Here is a 21822-nt window from a genome sequence, read left to right as displayed (position 1 = left end):
CCCCCCCCGGGTACACTGGCATCCTTCCAGTTTCAATGGTGTGCGGTCACTGCGTTAACTGGCTGCCGTACATCACTCCGAGTGTGGAGGTGAGGGGTAGGGCTGGGGGAGTCGGTGGGGACGGCTGGGGGGGAGACACATATTGGTGGGATTGATCTGAGAGCTAGCACAGACTCAATGGACTGAATATCCTCGGCGGTGGAGATGGGGTGAGGGAGGAAAAAAGAGATGGAGAGAGAGAGGGAGAACAAAAGAAAGAGAGGAGGGGAGGGATGATCATTTCTGATCTGACACACTCACACACTCCCGACTCTCAAGACACACTTACTCATACATTGACACAATAAACTCTCACACCCACACCCTCCTCACCAATTTGCATGCTTGTTCTCACGGCCTCAGATTCATTTATTTATCACGTGTACATACAGACACACAGTGAAATGCATCATTTGCGTTAACAACCAACACAAGCTGAGGATCTGTTGAGGGCAGCCTGAAAATGTTGCCGCAATGCTCAGCAGGACAACACAAGCAACAGCAATAGCAACAGAGAAAGAAGCCCCTTTCTTTGCTCCCAGCTAGCCGCTCCATCCCCAGCACAGGGGCCTCTGGGCCTCTGGGCCTCAGGCAGACTCTGACTTCCCGTCTCGCCGTTCCTTGTCCTCTGTCTCACTGACTGACAAAACCTCCTCCCCTCCACTCTGGGACTTACTAGAGGATGTGGAAGGAGCCGTCCACCAGCACGGAATGGAGGTCGGAGCGCCTGAGGTAGATCATCTCTGCTCCCTGCAAGGGACGGGGAGAGAAATGTTTAGTGACAACAAATGAGCTGAAACTCAGCAGCTTTCTGCCCAGATCACATAGCGGTGTAGGGACAACTGCCTTCAGTATTAAAGAGATTTTAAAATACAGTTTTCACGTGTTTTGGGTGTGTGACTGCCAGACAGTGGTTGAGGAGTGATGTACCCTGATGTATTGACAGTGGGTGAGGAGACAGTGCAGCCTGACAGCTGTTGGAGCCGGTTGCCAGCACAGAGATAGTCTCCGGGTAGGACTCCCTGTGGGACCCTGTGTCTAGGGTCCATACTGGGACGTGATAGGGGTATGCAGACTGTGACCTTGGCTTGTCAGAAGATCTGTTCCCCTCACATCAGAGATCCTCTGCCTATCTGGATTAATACTGGGACTGGTGACCAAGTGTCAACCTCCTTCCTGTGAAGAGGCATCTCAGTGAATTTACAGGCGGTACAGCTGCCTCTGGCTAACCAGGTTTGATTCTGACCTCTGGTACTGGCGGTGTGGCGTTTGCATGTTCTCCCTGTAATCGTGCGGGTTTCCACCCATGTCCCAATGATCCCAATGAGACGCAGGTTGGTGGGCTAATTGGCCAGTGTAAATTGCAACTCCCCAGTGAGTGGGTGAAGGCAAAATATCGGAAGTGGAAGTGAAAGGCGGGAGTAGGTGGTGGTGAGACAGGGGAGATGGGAGTGATCAGAGTCAGAATCAGGTTTAATATCACTGGCACAGGTCATGAACTTTGTTATTTTGCAGTAACAGTACATTGCAATGCATATTAAAACACTGTAAATTACAATAAGATATTGTGTACACACACACACATACAGTGGATTCTGCTTAATTGGAACACATCATGACCAGTACATTTTGGTCCAATTAAGCGGCAGTTAGCCAAAATTTTATGGAAATATATAAAAAGGTATGAAAAAGACAAACGGAGTAACAATTTGTGTATTTAATTGGAATACAGAACAAATTATAACCCAAGAAATTATAGACCAGTGAGTCTTACTTCAGTAGTTGGTAAGTTGATGGCGAAGATCCTGAGAAGCAGGATTTATGAACATTTGGAGAGGCATAATATAATTAGAAATAGTCAGCATGGCTTTGTCAAAGGGCAAGTTGTGCCTTACGAGCCTGACTGAATTTTTTGAAAATGAGTCTAAACACATTGATGAAGGTAGAGCAATAGATGTAGTGTATATGGATTTCAGCAAGGCGTTTAATCAGTAAGACTTATTGAGAAAGTAAGGAGGCATGGGATCCAAGGGGACCTTGGTTTGTGGATCCAGAACTGTCTTGCCCACAGAAGGCAAAGAGTGGTTGTAGATGGGTCATATTCTGCATGGAGGTTGGTGACCAGTGGTGTGCCTCAGAGATCTGTTCTGGGACCCCTTCTCTTCGCGATTTTTATAAATGGCCTGGATGAGGAAGTGGAGGGATGGGTTAGTGAATTTGCTGATGACACAAAGGATATTGTGGAGGGCTGTCAGAGGTTATAGCAGGACATTAATAGGATGCAAAACTGGGCTGAGAAGTGGCAGATGGAGTTCAACCCAGATAAGTGTGAAGTGGTTCATTTGATAGGTCAAATATGATGGCAGAATACAGTATTAATGGTAAGACTCTTGGCAGTGGGGAGGATCAGGGGGTTTTGGAGTCTGAGTCCATAGGACACACAAAGTTGCTGGGCATGTTGACTCTATGGTTAAGAAAGCAAACAGTGCATTAGCCTTCATCAATCATGGGATTGAGTTTAGGAGCTGAGAGGTAATGTTGCAGCTATATCGGACCCTGGTCAGACCCCAGTTGGAATACTGTGCTCAATTCTGGTCCCCTCACTACAGGAAGGATGTGGAAACCATAGAAAGGGTGCAGAGTAGATTTACAAGGATGTTGCCTGGATTGGGGAGCATGTCTTATGAGAATAGGTTGAGTGAACTCGGCCTTTTCTACCTGGAGCGATGGAGGATGACAGGTGACCTGATAGATGTGTATAAGATGATGAGAGGCATTGATTGTGTGGATAGTCAGAGGCTTTATCCCAGGGTACAAATTGCTAGCACAGGAGGGCACAGTTTTAAGGTTCTTGGAAGTAAGTACAGAGGTGTCAGGGGTAAGTTTTTTATGCAGAGAGTGGTGAGTGAGTGGAATGGGCTGCCAGCGACGGTGGTGGAGGTGGATACTATAGGGTCTTTTAAGAGACTCCTGGATAGGTACATGGAGCTTAGAAAAATAGAGGGCTATGAGTAACCCCAGGTAACTTCTAAGGTAAGGACATGTACAGCACAGTTTTGTGGGCTGAAGGGCCTGTATTGTGCTGTAGGTTTTTTATGTTTTCTACTACCGATAGTACTACAGTACTATAAAATTGTGTATTAGTTCCTAATACTTATCGATGGAAGAATTCATCCATGTCACGTTCTTTTGACTGTAAATGAACAAAATTAGCAGACCCTAGTGTAGTTAATGGACTGCCTTCATAAATGCTTTCAACAACTGCATCCTCCAAATCTTCATTTTCATTGTAACATTCAAGATGATTGTCAATGCCTTCAAATTCATTTTAGTTTCTAACTTGTTGAGGTAGTGAAATAGTTTCGTTTTCACTCCCGGCCGTTTCTAGCATCTCCAAGCCCGAATGCTTGAAGCACAGTGAGAAATACTATACTGAATTGCTTATTTTTCACCAACTATCAATGACAAAAGTTGCTGCTTTTTGAACACAAACACACGCAACTGATGCTATGTGAAAACTGTCCACTCTAAGCATGGTGTCTAATGGCCACACACACCCACACAAAAAGGCAAAGCAAAATAGTGAGGTTGTGTAAGTGGGTTCATTGTCCATTCGGAAATCTGATGACACAGGGAAGAAGCTGCTCCTAAAACACTGAGTATGTGTCCTCATACCGGCATGGCATAGAGTCTGGCATGCAGCCGATGGTCTGAATGGCCTCACCTGGGTTGCATCTTGGGTCAGTGGTGGGACCAGCAGGGGTCAGGGGTGGATGGTAAACTTGCTGTTGAAAGGAACCGACAGTGAACTCACCTCCTTAATAACAAAGTACACAGCCGCCAGAATTATATAAATCTGAGTTTTAACCCAGAACAGGCAACTCAGTCCCTGTGGAGGATCGGGAGAGACAGGTGTTAATCAAAAATACAAAGTGGTGTAACAACTCTAATGCACTGATTTAAATCTCATTAAATCTCAGTGATTTAACACAGCTGGACGGCATGGTAACTTAGCATTCAGCAAAACATTTTAGAACATAAGGTACTATACTACAGACCCTCTGGCTAAAGACGTTGCACCAGCCTTTTAACCTGCTCCAAGATCAATCTAACCCTTCCTTTCCACGTAGCATAAATACTAACCATCTCACAATTTTGTTTTCTACCAGATTTATGCTTAATATACAAAAACACCATTGTGTCTGCTTCTTGTTGGATGGTTTCAAATAGGATTGTGGGATTCTATTTCAGGCCAACTAAAGCACGATGTGATGATTATGATCACATCTACTGTCGTCACCCTGAATGTTCTGAAGATTGAGTCAGACTGCAGGCCATACCTTATTCCCCAGGGGTCTGTGGGAAGACACGATGGTCAGGCACAAGATGTAGGACAGGTAAAAGAGGAAGCTGACGAGGAACATGTAGGCACCAAAATCCTCCCATTTCTTCTGCAGCAGCTCGTTCATCGGCTCCACGCACAGCATCTCGTGTCGGTTCTGGAGTCAGTGGAGACAGGGGGGAAAAAGAGGGTAAGTGTTTGTGGCAAGTTCTGAGCAACTAATGCCTTGCGTTTGAGAACCGAGCTCCCTTCTGTCCCTTTTGTCTCACTGCTCGGGGCGTTCATCTTACGACTGGCTACACAAGGCATCAGGAGGGCTGCTTTAACGAGCAGTCTGGCTAACTGAGATGTCAGTGGGCTGTCTCACTGCACAGGGCATCAAGGTTGCTATAATCTGGATTATTACGGTGTGCATGGGAACAGTAACATCTCTGGTGAAGGGTCTTGCATGTCCATTCTGGGACAGCTCACTCACCTTTGGTCCCCACCGGACACTCAGCTCCCACCTGTGGCCCCAAGTAGCTGTTTGCATGTGACAGCGGCCGCAGCCTAGTATACTGCTTCAACAGGCGGGCTAAACCAGTTGAGGGTAGCCAGTGGGCCTTATACCTCGGTCTTAGCATGCAAAGTCATCTCGTGGGCTGGGGGGGGGCGCGGGATGAGATCTACAGTGAGATCCAATAGCCAGGAAGGCCATTCTACAACACTCTGTGGAGAGCGAAGGGCACGACAAGGCACAGACAAAGTCCATGGTCATCCACTGCAACCAAGGAAGACCCCAGTTTGTGACTCTTGTGTGTACCACTGGACCCAGGCTTCTGAGGTCAAGAAAGTAGAACTGCCCTCAGTAATGGCTTTTCCATTTTAAAAACTCTCCCACACAGGTATCACTGTGCAGTTCACATAATCTGGAGCAGGGGTTCCTGAAATGTTTTGTGCCGTGGAGTCCTACCATTAACCGAGGGGGTCCACGGACCCTGTGCTCCAGAAGAACTGTTCAAATCTGCCATCGTCAGAAACGATGGACAACCGATAATCAATCATTACATTGATCTTTGATGTCACCATCACTGGCAATCGTAGATGGGTCTCTGCCAGGATAGTGAGGGGGAAACAAGAGGGAGAGACCCCCAGAGAGAGACTGGCTGAAAAAAAGATCAGGGTGACACAACAGTGAAGCAGATGGAGTAACACTATTACAGTCCCAGCGACCTGGGTTCAACTTCCACTGCTGTCTGTAACGAGTTTGTACATTCTCCCTGAGACCACGTGGGTTTCCCCCAGATGCTCCAGTTTCCTCCCACATTCTAAAGACGTAAGGGATAGTAGACTCTCATGGACGTGGGCTTGTTGGGCCTGTTACCATGCCGTATCTCTAAATAAATAGAATGAGTTAAACATAAGGCGGTTATTATAGGCAACAGGGAGTCCGGCGGTAGGATGGGACACACAACACTGGGTATCCAGTGTAGTTCAGACCCATGCTTCAACAGCTGTAAGGTCGGGGTTCATCTCCCACTGCTGGCTGTAAGGAGTTTGCACACTCTCCCTGTGACGGGTGATCCAGTTTCCTCCCACAGTCTAGAGACGTAGGGGTCAGGGTTAGTAAATTGTGGGCATGCTGTGTTGGCACTGGAAGCGTGGCAACACTTGCGGGCTGCCCCCAGCACAAGCTCAGAGTGCGTTGGTTATTGACGTAAAGGGCCCATTTCATTGTATGTTTCGATGCACACGTGAGAAATACAGTGAATCTAATGTCCTGTGATGTAAACACCCTGTGCGATACACACCCTGTTTCTGCTGCTGTAAACAACGGTCTGCAGCACCGACTGCTCCTCAATGGTATCCACACCTGACAGGTCGTAGAGGGAGCACGTCACTGGTCCATATTCCCACTCGGTGAACTTCCTGGAGAGGTGTTTGTACTTTTGCTGTTTTATTTCCCGGCCCAGAATATGTTTAAAAATCTGCAGAAATGGAAGATTGATTTAACTCCACAAACATTGGGCAGGAACCTGCCAATCTTATGCAGACCAATCCCACGGGTCCCACAAAACATGGGCCAGGTCAGATTAAACAGCCCAGTCCAGTTCAGTATGTTTCATCCTCATCCAGAATCCGGAGTCTGAACGTTGGGGCCCGAAGATCAGACCCGTGGCCAGCATCCTGAGATGAAGTGAGAATCCGGGGACAAGGCCTGGAGGCCTGGAGGCCTGGAGGCTGGAGTCCTGTCTCGGAGAGTGGTTTGGAGGGACGGGAAAAGGGCTTGTATTGCTGTTGGTGTCATTTTGTTTCTGCTGACGTAGTCGGCGAGCTATGTGAGCACTGGAAAGTTTAGTGACACATTCCCCAGTGGAATGTCCCCAGCACATCTGATATGTGCCTCTGTATCTTGCAATGTACATGCGGTAAGTAGATCTGAATCTGAATCAGCATCACTGGCGGCTCCTCAGCCATTCATCGAAACTTGGGGGACGCGGTAGCATTACGGTTAGTACAGCTCTAGTGAAGGAAGGAGTTTGTATATTCTCCCTGTACCTTACACCCATGTGACTAATTAACCTCCTAACCCATACGGGAGGAAACTGCTTGGGTTTCCTCTGGGCGCTCCGGTTTCCTCCCACATTACAAAGACGTACGGGTCAATTGGTCGCATGGGTGTAACTGGGCAGTGCGGGCTCGTTGGCCCGGAAGGACCTGTTACCTTGGGCATCTTGAAATAAAATAAATAAGTAAAATATATTTGGTACTTTCAGAAACTCTGAGATTTTATCTGGGTCATGCTTCAGTTCTGATTGGTTACAGACAACAATACTAAACAGGTATTTCATTCTGATTGGCTGAGGTTGTGGTTGGCTCAGGTTTGGATTCACCTGGATTCAAGTTGCACAGGTAAAGCTCAATAGGGATTGGCCTTGCTTAGACTGAACACAAAGTCAGGCTGGAAGAGGATCGGCTGGTACTGGCTGCACACACAGAATGCTGGAGGAACTCATGAGGTCGGGCAACGGCTATGGACGGAAGTGGTTGATGTTTCAGGCTGAGGCCCTTCATTAGGTCTGGAAAGGAAGGGGGATGAAGCCAGAGAATAAGAAGGAGGGAGGAAGGGGAAAAGTACAAGATGGCAGGTGATAGGCAAGACCAGGTGAGGAGGTAGCAGGGCAGGGGAAAGGAGGATGAAGTAAGATGCTGGGAGGTGACAGTTGGAAGAGATAAAGAGCTGAAGAAGAAGGAATCTGATTGGAGAGGACAGTAGACTATGGGAGAAAGGGAAGGAAGAGGGGCACCAGGGGGATATGATAGGCAGGTGAGGAGAAGAGGTGAGAGGTCTAATAACTGAGATGCTTAGTTAGAGGTGAGGAGATTTAAATTCTGTTAACAATCCGGAGTTTAAAAAAAAAGTTACAAAAGTTTAAGGCTGACGACAAGAAGTTGGTAGGTGATAGGTGGAAAAGGTAAAGGGCTAAAGAAGAAGGAATCTGACAGGATAGAAGAGTGCACCACGGGAGAAAGGGCAGGAGACGAAGGAGGAGTCTAATGGGAGAGGAGATTGGCCGTGGGTGAAAGGGAAGGAGACGGGCTACCGGAGGGAGGGGATGGACAAGTGAGAAGGAGGCGCCAGAGGGAAACCAGAATGAGGAATGGAAAAAGAGAGGAGGAGGGAGGAGGAGAAATTGCCTCACTGGGGGCTTTGGTCGAGGGTCAGGCACATGGACGTAAGGAAAATGGAAGGTTATGGATATTGTGCAGGCAGAAGAGATTAGTTAGCCATCACTAAGTTAATTGGTTCAGCACAATATTGTGGGCCGGAGGGCCAGCTCCTGAGCTGTACTGTTCTATGTCGTGTCTGTAGTATTGTAGGGCTGTAATTACCAATAAGCATAATTTTGTGAAATATAAGAGGGACTGAGGTTTGGTTCAGGGACTTGCTGAGATCTCTGTGCTCTGCTGGGATCCAGCAGGAACAGCCTGAACACCAGCTTCCCGACAGGATTCGGAGAGGTTGTGCGGGGGTGGGGTTGGTGAGGAGACGTGCTGAGATCCAACAGGAACAGCCTGAACACCAGATTTCCAATGGGAATCGGAGAGGTTGTGCGGTGGTGGGGGTTGGTGAGGGGACATGCTGGGATCCAACAGGAACAGCCTGAACACCAGATTTCCAATGGGAATCGGAGAGGTTGTGTGGGGATGGGGGTTGGTGAGGGGATGTGCTGGGATCCAACAGGAACAGCCTGAACACCAGATTTCCAATGGGAATCGGAGAGGTTGTGCAGTGGTGGGGGTTGGTGAGGGGACGTGCTGGGATCCAACAGGAACAGCCTGAACACCAGCTTCCCGACAGGATTCGGAGAGGTTGTGCGGTGGTGGGGGTTGGTGAGGGGACGTGCTGGGATCCAGCAGAAACAGCCTGAACACCAGATTTCCAATGGGAATCGGAGAGGTTGTGCGGTGGTGGGGGTTGGTGAGGGGACGTGCTGGGATCCAACAGGAACAGCCTGAACACCAGATTTCCAATGGGAATCGGAGAGGTTGTGATTGAGTGTGAAGCTCATCCAGCTTCCCAGCACTGGACTTAGATGGGCTGAATGGTCTCCTGCAGGGCCTGGTGTCTGGAGTCCATCCTGTGCACTAAAGCATCGTTCCAGGCTGCACAAAGGGGTGCGGATTGCTGACTGTGGCACAGTGGGATGTGCGGAGATGGGCGAGGCAGGGAGAGAGGGGCAGGGTACGGGACCTACCTCGATCTTGCCAGTGCGGGCGGCCAGGCGAAGTGGAGTCAGGCCCTTGCGGTTGGTGATCTTCTCCAGGTTGCTGTGGGGCTCCAGGTCAGCGGCCTTGATCAGGATCAGGTCGTACATCCCCGTCACGAAGCCGCGTGTCTCTGCCGTCTCGCAGGCAATGGACACCAAGGCGTGCAGAACGGTGTTGCCGGCCCGGTCCTGCGCCCGGGGATTGGCCCCGTGCTCGATCAGGTAGATCACGATGTCTGCCTGGTTGGTGCAGGCAGCCAGACCCAGCGGGAAACCACCTGTGCCAACCGGGGTTACAGATGGCTCTGTCAGTGAAGTTTCAACATTTCCCCCCCCCACCCTCCATTCCACACACCATAACTCCCCAACTCTAACCACTCCACCCACAAAGATCAAAGACCCAAATCAATGAGTGACCTGTGGCTACTTCCTTACCAGCCCTTTACCTCTCCCACCTATCCTCTTTCAGCTTCTTATTTCACCTCCCTCCCATCCCCACCCACCTACCTCCTCACCTGGTCTCACCTGTCACCTGCCAGCTTGTACTCCTTCCCCTGCCTCCACCTTATGCTGCCTTCTTCCCCCTTCCTTTCCAGTCCTGATGAAGTGTCTTGGCTCTAAACACTGACTGTTTATTCCCCTCCATAGATGCGCCCTGACCTGCTGAGTTCCTCCAGCAGTTTGTGTGTGTTGCTATTGGCTATTGGTCTGTGTCTGTGCATTTGGCCTGTATTTGTTGGTCCGAGCCTGTGCATTTGGCCTGTATTTGTTGGTCCGAGCCTGTGCATTTGGCCTGTATTTATTGGTTGTATCTGTGCATTTAGCCTGTATTTGTTGGTCTCAGCCTGTGCATTTGGCCTGTATTTGCTGCCTGTGCCTGTGTGTTGGCCCTGCATCCCTGGCTGGCGTGTGCAGCCTGCGTTTTGCACTTGCCCCCACGCACACCCACCAAAGTAGAAGGAGCACTGCCTGTTCCTCTTGTTGCGGAAGAAGCTCCCCTTGGCCATCACGTTGACAGCAGCCCCGTTCTGGACCAGGAGCTGGACCAGATCACAGCGCCTGCGTTCCACCGCAATGTGCAAAGCTGTCTGCCCTGGAAACAGAGGCACCGTGAGCCACAGCAGTACAGGGCACTCCCGCCCCCATCCCAAACAGTGTGAAAGTGCTCCCTACCCTGGTAAATCCTGTCCGTGTAGGTGGCGTTGACAAGGTCAACCAGGTCCCCACTTTTCTGCGAGAAGGAGAGGAGTTTCTTGACAATATCCACCGTCCTGTCGTCCTGGGACAGCTCCTCTGCCTTGTTGGTTATCCTGAGCAAGGCCTTCATCAGGCAGGTCTGCCCTGTGTGTGGTTCTGTGGGACGGTTGGGCAAAAGCATCAGAGAGGAAAGGTGCCCCCAACATCCCTGCCACCATGACCAGGCCACTGGTTAATCAGCTGACACCCAGGACAGCCATCCACAGAGAGTAATGGGTGTGTGGAACATGTGGCAAAGAGATTAATACATTAGAGACACTTAAGAGACTCGTTCAAGATAGTAAGAGGCATAGGTAGAGAGGAGGACAGCCAGAGACATTTTCCAAGGGTGGAAATGGCCAATGCGTGGGGACATAATTTTAAAGTGATTGGAGGGAAGTATAGGGGGGATGTCAGAGGCAAGTTTTGTTTACACAGAATGGTGAGTGTGTGGAACACGTTGCCAGGGGTGATTGCAGAGGCAGATACATTAGGAACATTTAAGAAATGTGGGTCAAAGAGTCCGTGCTGTGCTGTACTGTTCCATGTAAAGTCCTTTCAATGTCAGGTTTCCCACACACACACACACACACACATGACCCCCATGGCAATTACGGAGGACACACACATCACTAAAACAGGCCATTCAGCCCACTGAATCTGTGCTGACCATTACCACCCATTTATACGAATCCTACATCCACTCATTCTATTCTATACCCCTCACATTCCTCTCAATTCCCCCAAGATTCTACTCCTCACAGGGGAAATTTTACAGTGACCAATTAACCCACCAGCCCTCACTTCTTTGGGATGTGGGAGGAAACTGAGGCACCCAGGAGGAAATCATGTGGTGACAGGGCGAGCATGCAAACTCCACGCAGCCAGTGCTAGAGATCAGGATTGAACCCGGATCTCTGGAGCTGTGAAGCAGGAGGTCCACCACTCCACCATGTCTAGGACCTATCAGACAGGAGGTCCACCACTCCACCATGTCTAGGACCTTTCAGACAGGAGGTCCACCACTCCACCATGTCTAGGACCTGCGTCACATGCACTCCCAGGTCAACAGGTAGATCCTTGTCACTGATCACTGGAGGTAAAGCTCCAGGAGATAGAGTAAAGCGAGATAAAGCTCCAGGAGATAGGGTACAGTGAGGTAAAGCTCCAGGAGATTGGGTACAGTGAGGTAAAGCTCCAGGAGATAGGGTACAATGCTGGATGAAGTCTCAGCCTCTCTTGTGGTCCTTACCTCTCAGCTTTGGGTGGGAGAGACATCCCCCAGAATCCTCAATCTCCTGCAGGAGGCCATCAATTCTCTCCAGGTTGCCCTCAAATATTGCCCCAAAAAGCTGGAGCCTGAACGTGCCGAGATCACATTGATTCCTTGACAAAAGATGGAAGCAGATGTCCATTAGGATCCAACACCTTTACAGTGGTTTTCCCAGTGACTGCAGCCTGAGGAAAGTGGGATGAGGGTCCGTGCTAGTGACATGCTCAGATTTGGAGGCTGCTAGTTCAAACGTATTTGAAGTAAAATCACATTTCACCGATGTATTTGTTGGATTAAGCTGTAGATTTGTCATTTTTGTACTGTTTTTCTTGCAGATTAATTTTGTTATGCTGTTTTATAATTTTTATATAATTACCTATCATCGTCATCATTATACACCGTGTCGTATGAGGTACGCGATCATGGTCTCCGGGACCGTGATTGTTCTTGGCAAATTTTTCTACAGAAGTGGTTTGCCATTGCCTTTTTCTGGGCAATGTTTTTACAATTAGGGTGACCCCAGACATTATCACTACTCTTCAGAGATTGTCTGCCTGGCGTCAGTGGTCGCATATCCAGGACTTGTGACGTGCACCGGCTGCTCGTACGACCATCCACCACCTGCTCCCATGGGTCCACGTGACCCTGATCGGGGGGCTAAGCAGGTGCTACACCTCGCCCAAGGGTGACCTGCAGGCTAGCAGAGGGAAGGAGTGCCTTACACCTCCTTTGGTAGAGGCATATCTCCAGCCCGCCACCCATTCACCTACATACGTGTAAATATTCAGTAAATTTCCTAGCAATTGTAGTGCAGTCGATTCTGTATTTTCTAAAAGCTTCTCAGTTTCTCTGCTGCAGGTGTCATGCCATTTGTACCTGGCTACCTCACAAGTTAGTTCTTACCACTGGAAAGTTGTTACCTCTGGTCTGACTATGAGATGACCATGACCTCTTTTTATTTATCTCTTTACCTTGTTCTCGTAACACAAGCTCCTTACAGGTATTTGAACTCCGATCTTACAGCTGGCATTGTAAAGCATTACACTACCCTGCTGCGGAGTTGAGGTTACCATCAGATCCAACGTGATTACATAACAGGTTGGCTTTGATAGGCCGACTGGCCTGCTCCTGACCTCAGTCCGTATGTTAGTGTGATGAGTAGATCAGCATCAAGCATCTCCAGATGTGGGAGCCCCACCGAATTTGGATGTGTAACTCTAGTTAGTTGATATGATCACCCTGCTGGTAACAGGAGGAGGTCTACTCCCGGTACGGTTGGGACAGTGAGGGGTAGAACTTTACGTGGTTTTGAAGGGTCACCCAGTCACTTAGCCTGATTCCCTCTAAAGCTAAAGGTTGAGAGTGTAAAAGGAAATAATAAATTTTTAGCAGTGAATAGGGAACTCTCGATTCTGTAGCACAGATGGGGGATGAGCACGTAGCAGAGAGATAAAGGGGGGGGGCCCTACAGGGTTGGTACCAGGAACTGAAAGTCTGTAACAGGCTCAACCAGCTTGATCCACAAACTATTGGCTAAAGTAAACTCACCAGGGTGGTGGTAGAGGCAGATACATTAGGAACATTTGAGAGACTCTCAGACAGGCACATGATGATAGAAATGGAGGGCTATGTGGGTGGGATGGGTTAGATTGATCTTGCACTTGGTTAAAGGACTGGTATATCGTGGGTTCTATGCCTGGTCACTAGCCCCTCATAAAGCCCCAGGACAGAAGTTTGCCACTGTATGCATAAGGTAAAAGCAGAGCTGCACACAGCCCACATGGAACATCGGTGCGGAAGCTTAAGACTGACAGTGGGCCCTCACCTCTCAGTGTCAGGGCTCACATCTTCCTTCTGAGCAGCTGATGGATCTTCCTTGCTCTCAGACTTGGCCACAGGATTCAGGAAAATATAAGATTCAATGTTCTTCCAAAGGCTGAAACTTGATTGAAAATCAGAATTCAGAACCAGGATTTATTACCCCGACATACATGATGTGAAATTGTTGTTTTGTAGCAGCAGTACAGTGCAAAGAGATAAAATGACTACAAGTTATAAAAAACAAAAGGAATAATGAGATAGAGTTCGCGGGTTCATGGACTGTTCAGAAATCTGATAGCAGAGGGGAATAAGGTGCTTCTGAATCATTGAGTGCATGGCTTCGAGATCCTGTATCTCCTCCCTGATGGCAGCAGTAAGTAGAGGGGATGTCCCAGAGAGCAAGGGTCCTTAATGATGGATGCTGTCTTCAAAGGCATCAACTCAGCTACAGTCATATTGCAAACACGAGAATTTGTAGATGCTGGAAATCCAGGCAACACACATAAGATGCTGCAGGAACCCAGAAGGCCAGGCAGCATCTATGGAAAAGATTAAACATTTGACATTTCGGCCTGGTGAAGGGTCTCAGCACAAAATGTCGACTGTTTACTCTTTTCCATAGATGCTGCCTGGCCTGCTGGGCTCCTCCAGCATTTTGTGTGTGTTACGGTAATATTGACTGATTGTAAACTCAGCCAGCTCCATCACAGGCACAAGCCTTCCCACCAATGAGGACATCTTCCAAGAGGTGGTTTCACAAGAAGATAGCATCCATCATGAAGGGCTTCACCATCTATGACATGCCTTCTTCTCACTACTACCAACAGGGAGCAAGTACAGGAGCCTGAACATTTCAGGATAAACCTCCCCCCCGCCCCGCCTTCAATAATTCAGCCACTTTCTTGTGGCACTGCAACTTAAAGATGTTCTTGATGGTAGGGAGGATTACGCCTGTGCTGGAGTCTACAACTCCCCTGTAGCTTCTTCAGACCCTCTGCATTGGAGTTTCAGATCTCGGGCCAGGAAACTGACGGGGAGAGTCCCTACCCTGAGTAGCAGTGTACCCCGAGGCAAGCGGGCAGAGGAACGAGTAAAGAAGGAACAGGGAATGACCACAAGTGTAGTTTGCAGACAGAATGGAGCCCAGCGTGGGAAGTGTGCAGCAAGAGCTCAGTGGAGAGGTTGCAATGGGACACAAGAACTCGCAGTTGAAGAAATCCAATGGAACCCAGAACAGAGGCAGAAGCCGACAGAAACAAGTGGAACCGGGTGGAAAACATTTGTAAAGCTGCAGGGAATAGGAAGTGGATTTAATCTCAATTCTGTTTTTACCTGGCATTGACACAATGGAGCAAGTGTCCCCCCTCCTTTTTATTTATTTAGCGAAACAGCACGGTAACAATCCTGCGCCATCCAATTTCACCCACATTTCCAATTAACCTACAAGCCCCCACCCCTTTGGAATGTGGGAGGACACCCACGTGGTCACAGGGAGAACGTACAGACTCCTCATGAACTGTGGTGGGAATTAAACCCAGGTCACTGTCACTGTAAGAGTGTTATACTAACTGCTACACCAGACCATCCCTAAACATACCATCCCCACAACTCACTAATCCTAACCGTCTTTGACTGTGGGAGGAAACCAGAGCACCTGGAGGAAATGCATGTGGTCATAGAGAGAACACACAAATTCCTTACAGGCAGTGGCGGGATTCGAACTCCAATCAGTGAAAGCTGACGCTGTAAAGCGATGTCTATTTCTGTAATAACACCAAGCAAATCCAGCAGATCCAGTTAGAACCCATTATATGGAACACCCTGCAGAGAACCAAAGAGCACCTCAGAGAAATGCAGGACTGAACTGCAGGTGGACCCGCAGACGATGGAGGCCTGATGTCTGTGAAACTGAGGCCCCAAGGCCAAGGAGTGGAGGCCCGAGTGTGGTCTGTATTAGGATTGGAGGCCTATCTTGTGTGTGAGCGGCTGGGAAAGAAGTTTGTTTTTGTATTTGGTGGCATATATGTACTTTGATAATAAATTTACTTTACACTTTGAAATGCGTTTTGCTGTAGTTGTCCTTGCTGCTTGTGTTGTTCTGCAGAACACTGATCTTTGCTGCTGTAATGTGTGACAACACCTGCAGGCTTTCTCCAGCACTTCCTAAGCTGTGCTGGTTGTTAACACAAAAGGCACACTTCATTGTATGTTTCGATGTACCTGTGATAAATAAATCTGAATCTGAATAAATGGGAGAGAAATAAATAGAGCACAACGGGGGTGGCACAGTAGGGTTGAAGTTAGTCTAACAATATTACAGCACCAGAGACCTGGGTTCAATTCCCACTACTCTCGGTAAGGAGTTTGTACGTTCTCCCCGTGACCGCCTGGGTTTCCTCCCACATCCCAAAGGCAAATGGGTTGCTCGGATTATTGGTCACATGGGTCACATTGGTCACATGGACGGATTCCTGTCACAGTATGTGGACAGGCCGACCAGGGGGAATGCCATACTAGATCTAGTACTAGGTAATGAACCGGGTCAGGTCACAGATCTCTTAGTGGGTGAGCATCTGGGGGACAGTGACCACCGCTCCCTGGCCTTTAGCGTTATCATGGAAAAGGATAGATTCAGTGAGGACAGGAAAATTTTTAATTGGGGAAAGGCAAGTTATGAGGCTATAAGGCTAGAACTTGCAGGTGTGAATTGAGATGATGTTTTTGCAGGGAAATGTACTATGGACATGTGGTCGATGTTTAGAGATCTCTTGCAGGATGTAAGGGATAAATTTGTCCCGGTGAGTAAGATAAAGAATGGTAGGGTGAAGGAACCATGGGTGACAAGTGAGGTGGAAAATCTAGTCAGGAGGAAGAAGGCAGCATACATGAGGTTTAGGAAGCAAGGATCAGATGGGTCCATTGAGGAATATAGGGAAGGAAGAAAGGAGCTTAAGAAGGGGCTGAGAAGAGCAAGAAGGGGACATGAGAAGGCCTTGGCGAGTAGGGTAAAGGAAAACCCCAAGGCATTCTTCAATTATGTGAAGAAAAAAAGGATGACAGGAGTGAAGGGTAGGACCGATTAGAGATAAAGGTGGGAAGATGTGCCTGGAGGCTGTGGAAGTGAGCGAGGTCCTCAATGAATACTTCTCCAGTATTCACCAATGAGAGGGAACTTGACGATGGTGAGAACAATATGAGTGAGGTTGATGTTTTGGAGCATGTTGATATTAAGGGAGAGGAGGTGTTGGAGTTGTTAAAATACATTAAGACAGATAAGTCCCCGGGACCTGATGGAATATTCCCCAGGCTGCTCCACGAGGCGAGAGAAGAGATTGCTGAGCCTCTGGCTAGGATCTTCATGTCCTCGATGTCCACTGGAATGGTACCGGAGGATTGGAGGGAGGCGAATGTTGTCCCCTTGTTCAAAACAGTTAGTAGGGATAGTCCGGGTAATTATAGACCAGTGAGCCTTACGTCTGTGGTGGGAAAGCTGTTGGAAAAGATTCTTAGAGACAGGATCTAGAGATATTTAGAGAATCATGGTTTAATCAGGGACAGTCAGCATGGCTTTGTGAAGGGCAGATCGTGTCTAGCAAGCCTGATAGAGTTCTTTGAGGAGGTGACCAGGCATATAGATGAGGGTAGTGCAGTGGATGTGATCTACATGGATTTTAGTAAGGCATTTGACAAGGTTCCACACGGTAGGCTTATTCAGAAAGTTAGAAGGGATGGAATCCAGGGAAGTTTGGCCAGGTGGATTCAGAATTGGCTTGCCTGCAGAAGGCAGAGGGTGGTGGTGGAGGGAGTACATTCAGATTGGAGGATTGTGACTAGTGGTGTCCCACAAGGATCTGTTCTGGGACCTCTACTTTTCGTGATTTTTATTAACGACCTGGATGTGGGGGTAGAAGGGTGGGTTGGCAAGTTTGCAGACGACACAAAAGTTGGTGGTGTTGTAGATAGTGTAGAGGATTGTCAAAGATTGCAGAGAGACATTGATAGGATGCAGAAGTGGGCTGAGAAGTGGCAGATGGAGTTCAACCCGGAGAAGTGAGAGGTGGTATACTTTGGAAGGACAAACTCCAAGGCAGAGTACAAAGTAAATGGCAGGATACTTGGTAGTGTGGAGGAGCAGAGGGATCTGGGGTTACATGTCCACAGATCCCTGAAAGTTGCCTCACAGGTGGATAGGGTAGTTAAGAAAGCTTATGGGGTGTTAGCTTTCATAAGTCGAGGGATAGAGTTTAAGAGTCGCGGTGTAATGATGCAGCTCTATAAAACTCTGGTTAGGCCACACTTGGAGTACTGTGTCCAGTTCTGGTCACCTCACTATAGGAAGGATGTGGAAGCATTGGAAAGGGTACAGAGGACATTTACCAGGATGCTCCTTGTCTTTCTTCCCGGACCTCCTGTCCCATGATCCTCTCGTATCCCTTTTGCCTATCACCTGTCCAGCTCTTGGCTCCATCCCTCCCCCTCCTGTCTTCTCCTATCATTTTGGATCTCCCCCTCCAACTTTCAAATCCCTTACTAACTCTTCCTTCAGTTAGTCCTGACGAAGGGTCTCGGCCTGAAACGTCAACTGCACCTCTTCCTAGAGATGCTGCCTGGCCTGCTGCGTTCACCAGCAACTTTTATGTGTGTTGCTTGAATTTCCAGCATCTGCAGAATTCCTGTTGTTTACCAAGATGCTGCCTGGTTTAGAAAGTATGCATTATGATCAGAGATTAAGGGAGCTAGGGCTTTAATCTTTGGAGAGAAGGAGGATGAGAGGAGACATGATAGAGGTGTACAAGATAATAAGAGGAATAGATAGAGTGGACAGCCAGCGCCTCTTCCCCAGGGCACCACTGCTCAACACATGGCTTTAGGTAAGGGGTGGGAAGTTCAAGGGGGATATTAGAGGAAGGTTTTTTACTCAGAGAGTGGTTGGTGCGTGGAATGCACTGCCTGAGTCAGTGGTGGAGGCAGATACACTAGTGAAGTTTAAGAGATCACTGGACAGGTATATGGAGGAATCTAAGGTGGGGGCTTATATGGGAGGCAGGGTTTGAGGGTCGGCACAACATTGTGGGCCAAAGGGCCTGTACTGTGCTGTACTATTCTATGTTCTATGTAATTGGACCAATGCAGGCTTGTTGGGCCAGAAGGGCCTGTTACCATGCTGTATCTCCAAATATATCAAATCCTGCACAATCAAACCGGAATCCATCACTAACTCACCGTCCGCGACATGCCCTTTTCTCATTACTACTGCCAGGGAGGTGAAGACCCACATTCAGAAACAGCTTCATGTCCTCCACCATCAGATCTCTGACAGAACCAATAATTATCGAATCAGTGATCACAATGAAAATACGCAGGGTCAGTAACCTATGGAGTCCAGCTAGTGGATGAAGTTTTCATTGGGAGATCGGGTTGTACACTGGGATAAGTGCGGCGTGCTTTGAGTACCTGATGTCTTGCTTTCCATTAGGCTGACAGGTCGGAGGGCTACATAGATCCTTCGCTGCTTTCTCCTCTTTGATTGGCCTGTGAAAATACATGTGATTGGATAAGGTCAGTGTTGTTTTGTCCACTGATATGTACATGCTGCAACTGACATCTTATTGGTTGGATCTACTTGTACAGACACTGACGGATAATCAGTGACAAATGTTATGTCCTTTATTATGGACATTCATGTAACTTCTTTGATTGGACACTGGGAGTGAGAACTTCATCCATTCCAGCCCGACGTCTTCTAGTGAAGAATCATCTACTCCAGCCCAACATCCCCCAGTGACAAATCATCTACTCCAGCCTAATATCTCCCAGTGAAAAATTCATCCACACCAGCCCAACATCTCCCAGTGAAAACTTCATCCACTCCAGCTCAACATCTCCTGTCGTTAACAATCCTAACATCACACTACCCCTCTGCTTCCCATGCTCATTTCCCAACTGCCCTCGTCTCAATGGGTGGGTCCCACATTCTCACCCAGAGAAAACTTCTGAACTCCTACCTGGATTTATTGGATATTCCTGATCTCTAGCTCCCTGACCTGATCATGGATTGACCCTTGGAGGACTGGGGATAAAAATGCTCAATCATGTGGGTATAGGGATGATTATAGCTCAATGCTGTTTGAGATGTCTCTTTCACTAACTCAGTGTGGATGCAACTTCCAGTCACCCTGATAGTTGGAACAAGAAGAGGGTGTGTCTCAGATGGTAAGGGTCCTTAGTAACTCTACAGATGTACAAGAATATAAGAGGCAAAGGCAGAGTGGAGAACCATATTTCCCAGGATGGAAATGGCTAAGGAGATTGGAGGGAAGTATGGGGTGGGGGTGGGGGGGGGAGGTTGTCAGAGGTAGTTTTTTTTTAGTTTTTTAGTTTTTTTATTTTTTTTTACTCTCACAGAGAGTGGTGGGTGCATGGATCACACTGCCAGGGGTGGTGGTAGAAGAGGCAGATACATTAGGGCCATTTAAGAGACTCTTAGATAGGCACAGGGATGACAGAAAAATGGAGGGATATGTGAGAGGGAAAGGTTAGGTCGATCTTGGAGTGGATGATGGTGATGTTGTGAACTTGGATTTTCAAAAGGCCTTTGACAAGGTGCCACACACAAGGCTGTTTAACAAAGTTACGACCCCATGGTATGACAGGAAAGATTCTAGTATGGATAAAGCAGTGGCTGATTGGCAGAAGGCAAAGAATGGAATAAATGAAACCTTTTCTGAATGGCTGCAGGAGACTAGTGGTGTTCCACAGGGGTCTATATTGGGACTGATTCTTTTTACGTTATATGTCTATGATTTGGATGATGGGGTTGATGGCTTTGTTGCAAAGTTTGAAGGCGATATGAAGATAGGTGGAGGGGCAGGTAGTTTTGAGGAAGTAGAGAGGCTACAGAAGGACTTACACAGATTAGGAGAATGGGCAAAGAAATGGCTGATGGAATGTGGTGTTGGGAAGTTTATGGTCATGCACTTTGGCTGAACAAATGAAAGAGTTGACTATTTTCTAAATGGAGAGATAGTACAAAAAAAATCTGAAGTGCAAAGGGTCTTGGGAGTCCTTGTGTAGGATTCCCTAAAGGTTCATTTGCAGGTTGAGTCTGTGGTGAAGAAGGTAAATGCAATGTTAGCGTTCATTTCAAGAGGACTAGAATATAAAAGGATATCATGTTGAAATTCTATAATGCACCCTGGTGAGGCCTCACCTAGAGTATTGAGAGCAAGTTTGGGCCCCTTATCTTAAAAAGGATGTGCTGAAACTGGAGAGGGTTCAAAGGAGGTTCATGAAAATGATTCCAGGACTGAATGGCTTGTCATATGAAGAGTGTCTAATGGCTCAGGGTTTGTATTCAATAGAATTCAGAAGAACAAGGGGTGACCTAATTGAAACCTATGGACTGGTGAAAGGCCTTGGAAGAGTGTATGTGTCCTATGTCAAAGACCAGAGGACACAGCCTCAGAACAGAGGGGTGTCCTTTTAGAACAGAGATGGGGATGAATTTATTTAACCAGAGAGTGGTGAATTGGAGGAATTCTTCGCCACAGGTAGCTGTGGAGGCAAAGTCTTTATGGATATCTAAGGCAAAGGTTGATAGATTCTTCACTGATCAGGGCATGAAGGAAAACAGGGAGAAGGCAGTTGATCAAGGCTGAGAGGAAAATTGGATCAGCAATGATGAAATGGCAGAGCAGATTCATGGGCCAAATGGTCTAATTCTGCTCCTATATCTTATGGTCTGATGGTAAAAACTCAGCACATCATGAACTGAAGGGGCTGTACTGTGCTGTAATGTTCTATGTTCATACTGGAGGCAGCAAAAAGAAAACAGAATGCAGAATAAAGTATTGTAGTTACAGGGAAAGTGCAGCAACCTTGACGGGTAAGTAAGGAGATCAAGGGTTTACCGTTCTGGGTACGAGAGATCCATAAAAGAGCCCTTTAACTCCCATTCAGTCCCATCCAGAACAGAGAAACTTCGGGGTCCTCCAAACCATACTGGCCCAATGTTATCACCTCACTACCTACTTCATCTTAACCTTGCTGTCATGTCACTGGGAATCCTGAAATCCCTCTGGAACATACACTCAGTGGCCATTTTATTCGTACCCCCTTACCATAAGACATAGGAGCAAAATTAGGCCATTTGGCCCATCGAGTCTGCTCCGCCATTCAATCATGGCTGATCCTTTTCTCCCCTCCTCAGCCCCACTCCCTGACCTTCTCCCTGTAACCTTTGATGCAGTGGCTAATCAAGAACCTATCAAGCTCTCCTTTAAATACACCCAACAACCTGGCCTCCACAGCTGCCTGTGGTAATAAATTCCACAAATTCACCACCCTCTGGCTAAAGAAAT

The 21822-nt window shown here is 47.9% G+C and overlaps 1 protein-coding gene across 6 annotated transcripts in view; it reads right to left on the bottom strand.

Moving 5' to 3' along the window:
- LOC134337116 (transient receptor potential cation channel subfamily V member 3-like) overlaps positions 1–21822 on the bottom strand; it is a 63337-nt gene that overhangs the window by 19669 nt on the left and 21846 nt on the right. For all 6 annotated transcript variants that reach the window (XR_010015933.1, XM_063031967.1, XM_063031968.1 and 3 more), the window contains exons 4-13: positions 18917–18994; positions 13467–13583; positions 11621–11754; positions 10306–10485; positions 10082–10225; positions 9121–9410; positions 6172–6348; positions 4380–4538; positions 3854–3928; positions 716–789 (exon numbers count right to left, since the gene is read on the bottom strand). Coding sequence is in view for 5 of the 6 variants with exons in the window: in XM_063031967.1 (XP_062888037.1) it covers positions 716–789; positions 3854–3928; positions 4380–4538; positions 6172–6348; positions 9121–9410; positions 10082–10225; positions 10306–10485; positions 11621–11754; positions 13467–13583; positions 18917–18994 (1428 nt within the window). In the remaining variant the exon portion in view is untranslated. The remainder of the gene's footprint in view (positions 1–715; positions 790–3853; positions 3929–4379; positions 4539–6171; positions 6349–9120; positions 9411–10081; positions 10226–10305; positions 10486–11620; positions 11755–13466; positions 13584–18916; positions 18995–21822) is intronic.

The sequence above is a fragment of the Mobula hypostoma genome, chromosome 23 (assembly GCF_963921235.1).
Source record: "Mobula hypostoma chromosome 23, sMobHyp1.1, whole genome shotgun sequence".
In the NCBI taxonomy this organism is placed as follows: domain Eukaryota; kingdom Metazoa; phylum Chordata; class Chondrichthyes; order Myliobatiformes; family Myliobatidae; genus Mobula; species Mobula hypostoma.
This window is presented reverse-complemented; position numbering and strand designations above follow the sequence as displayed.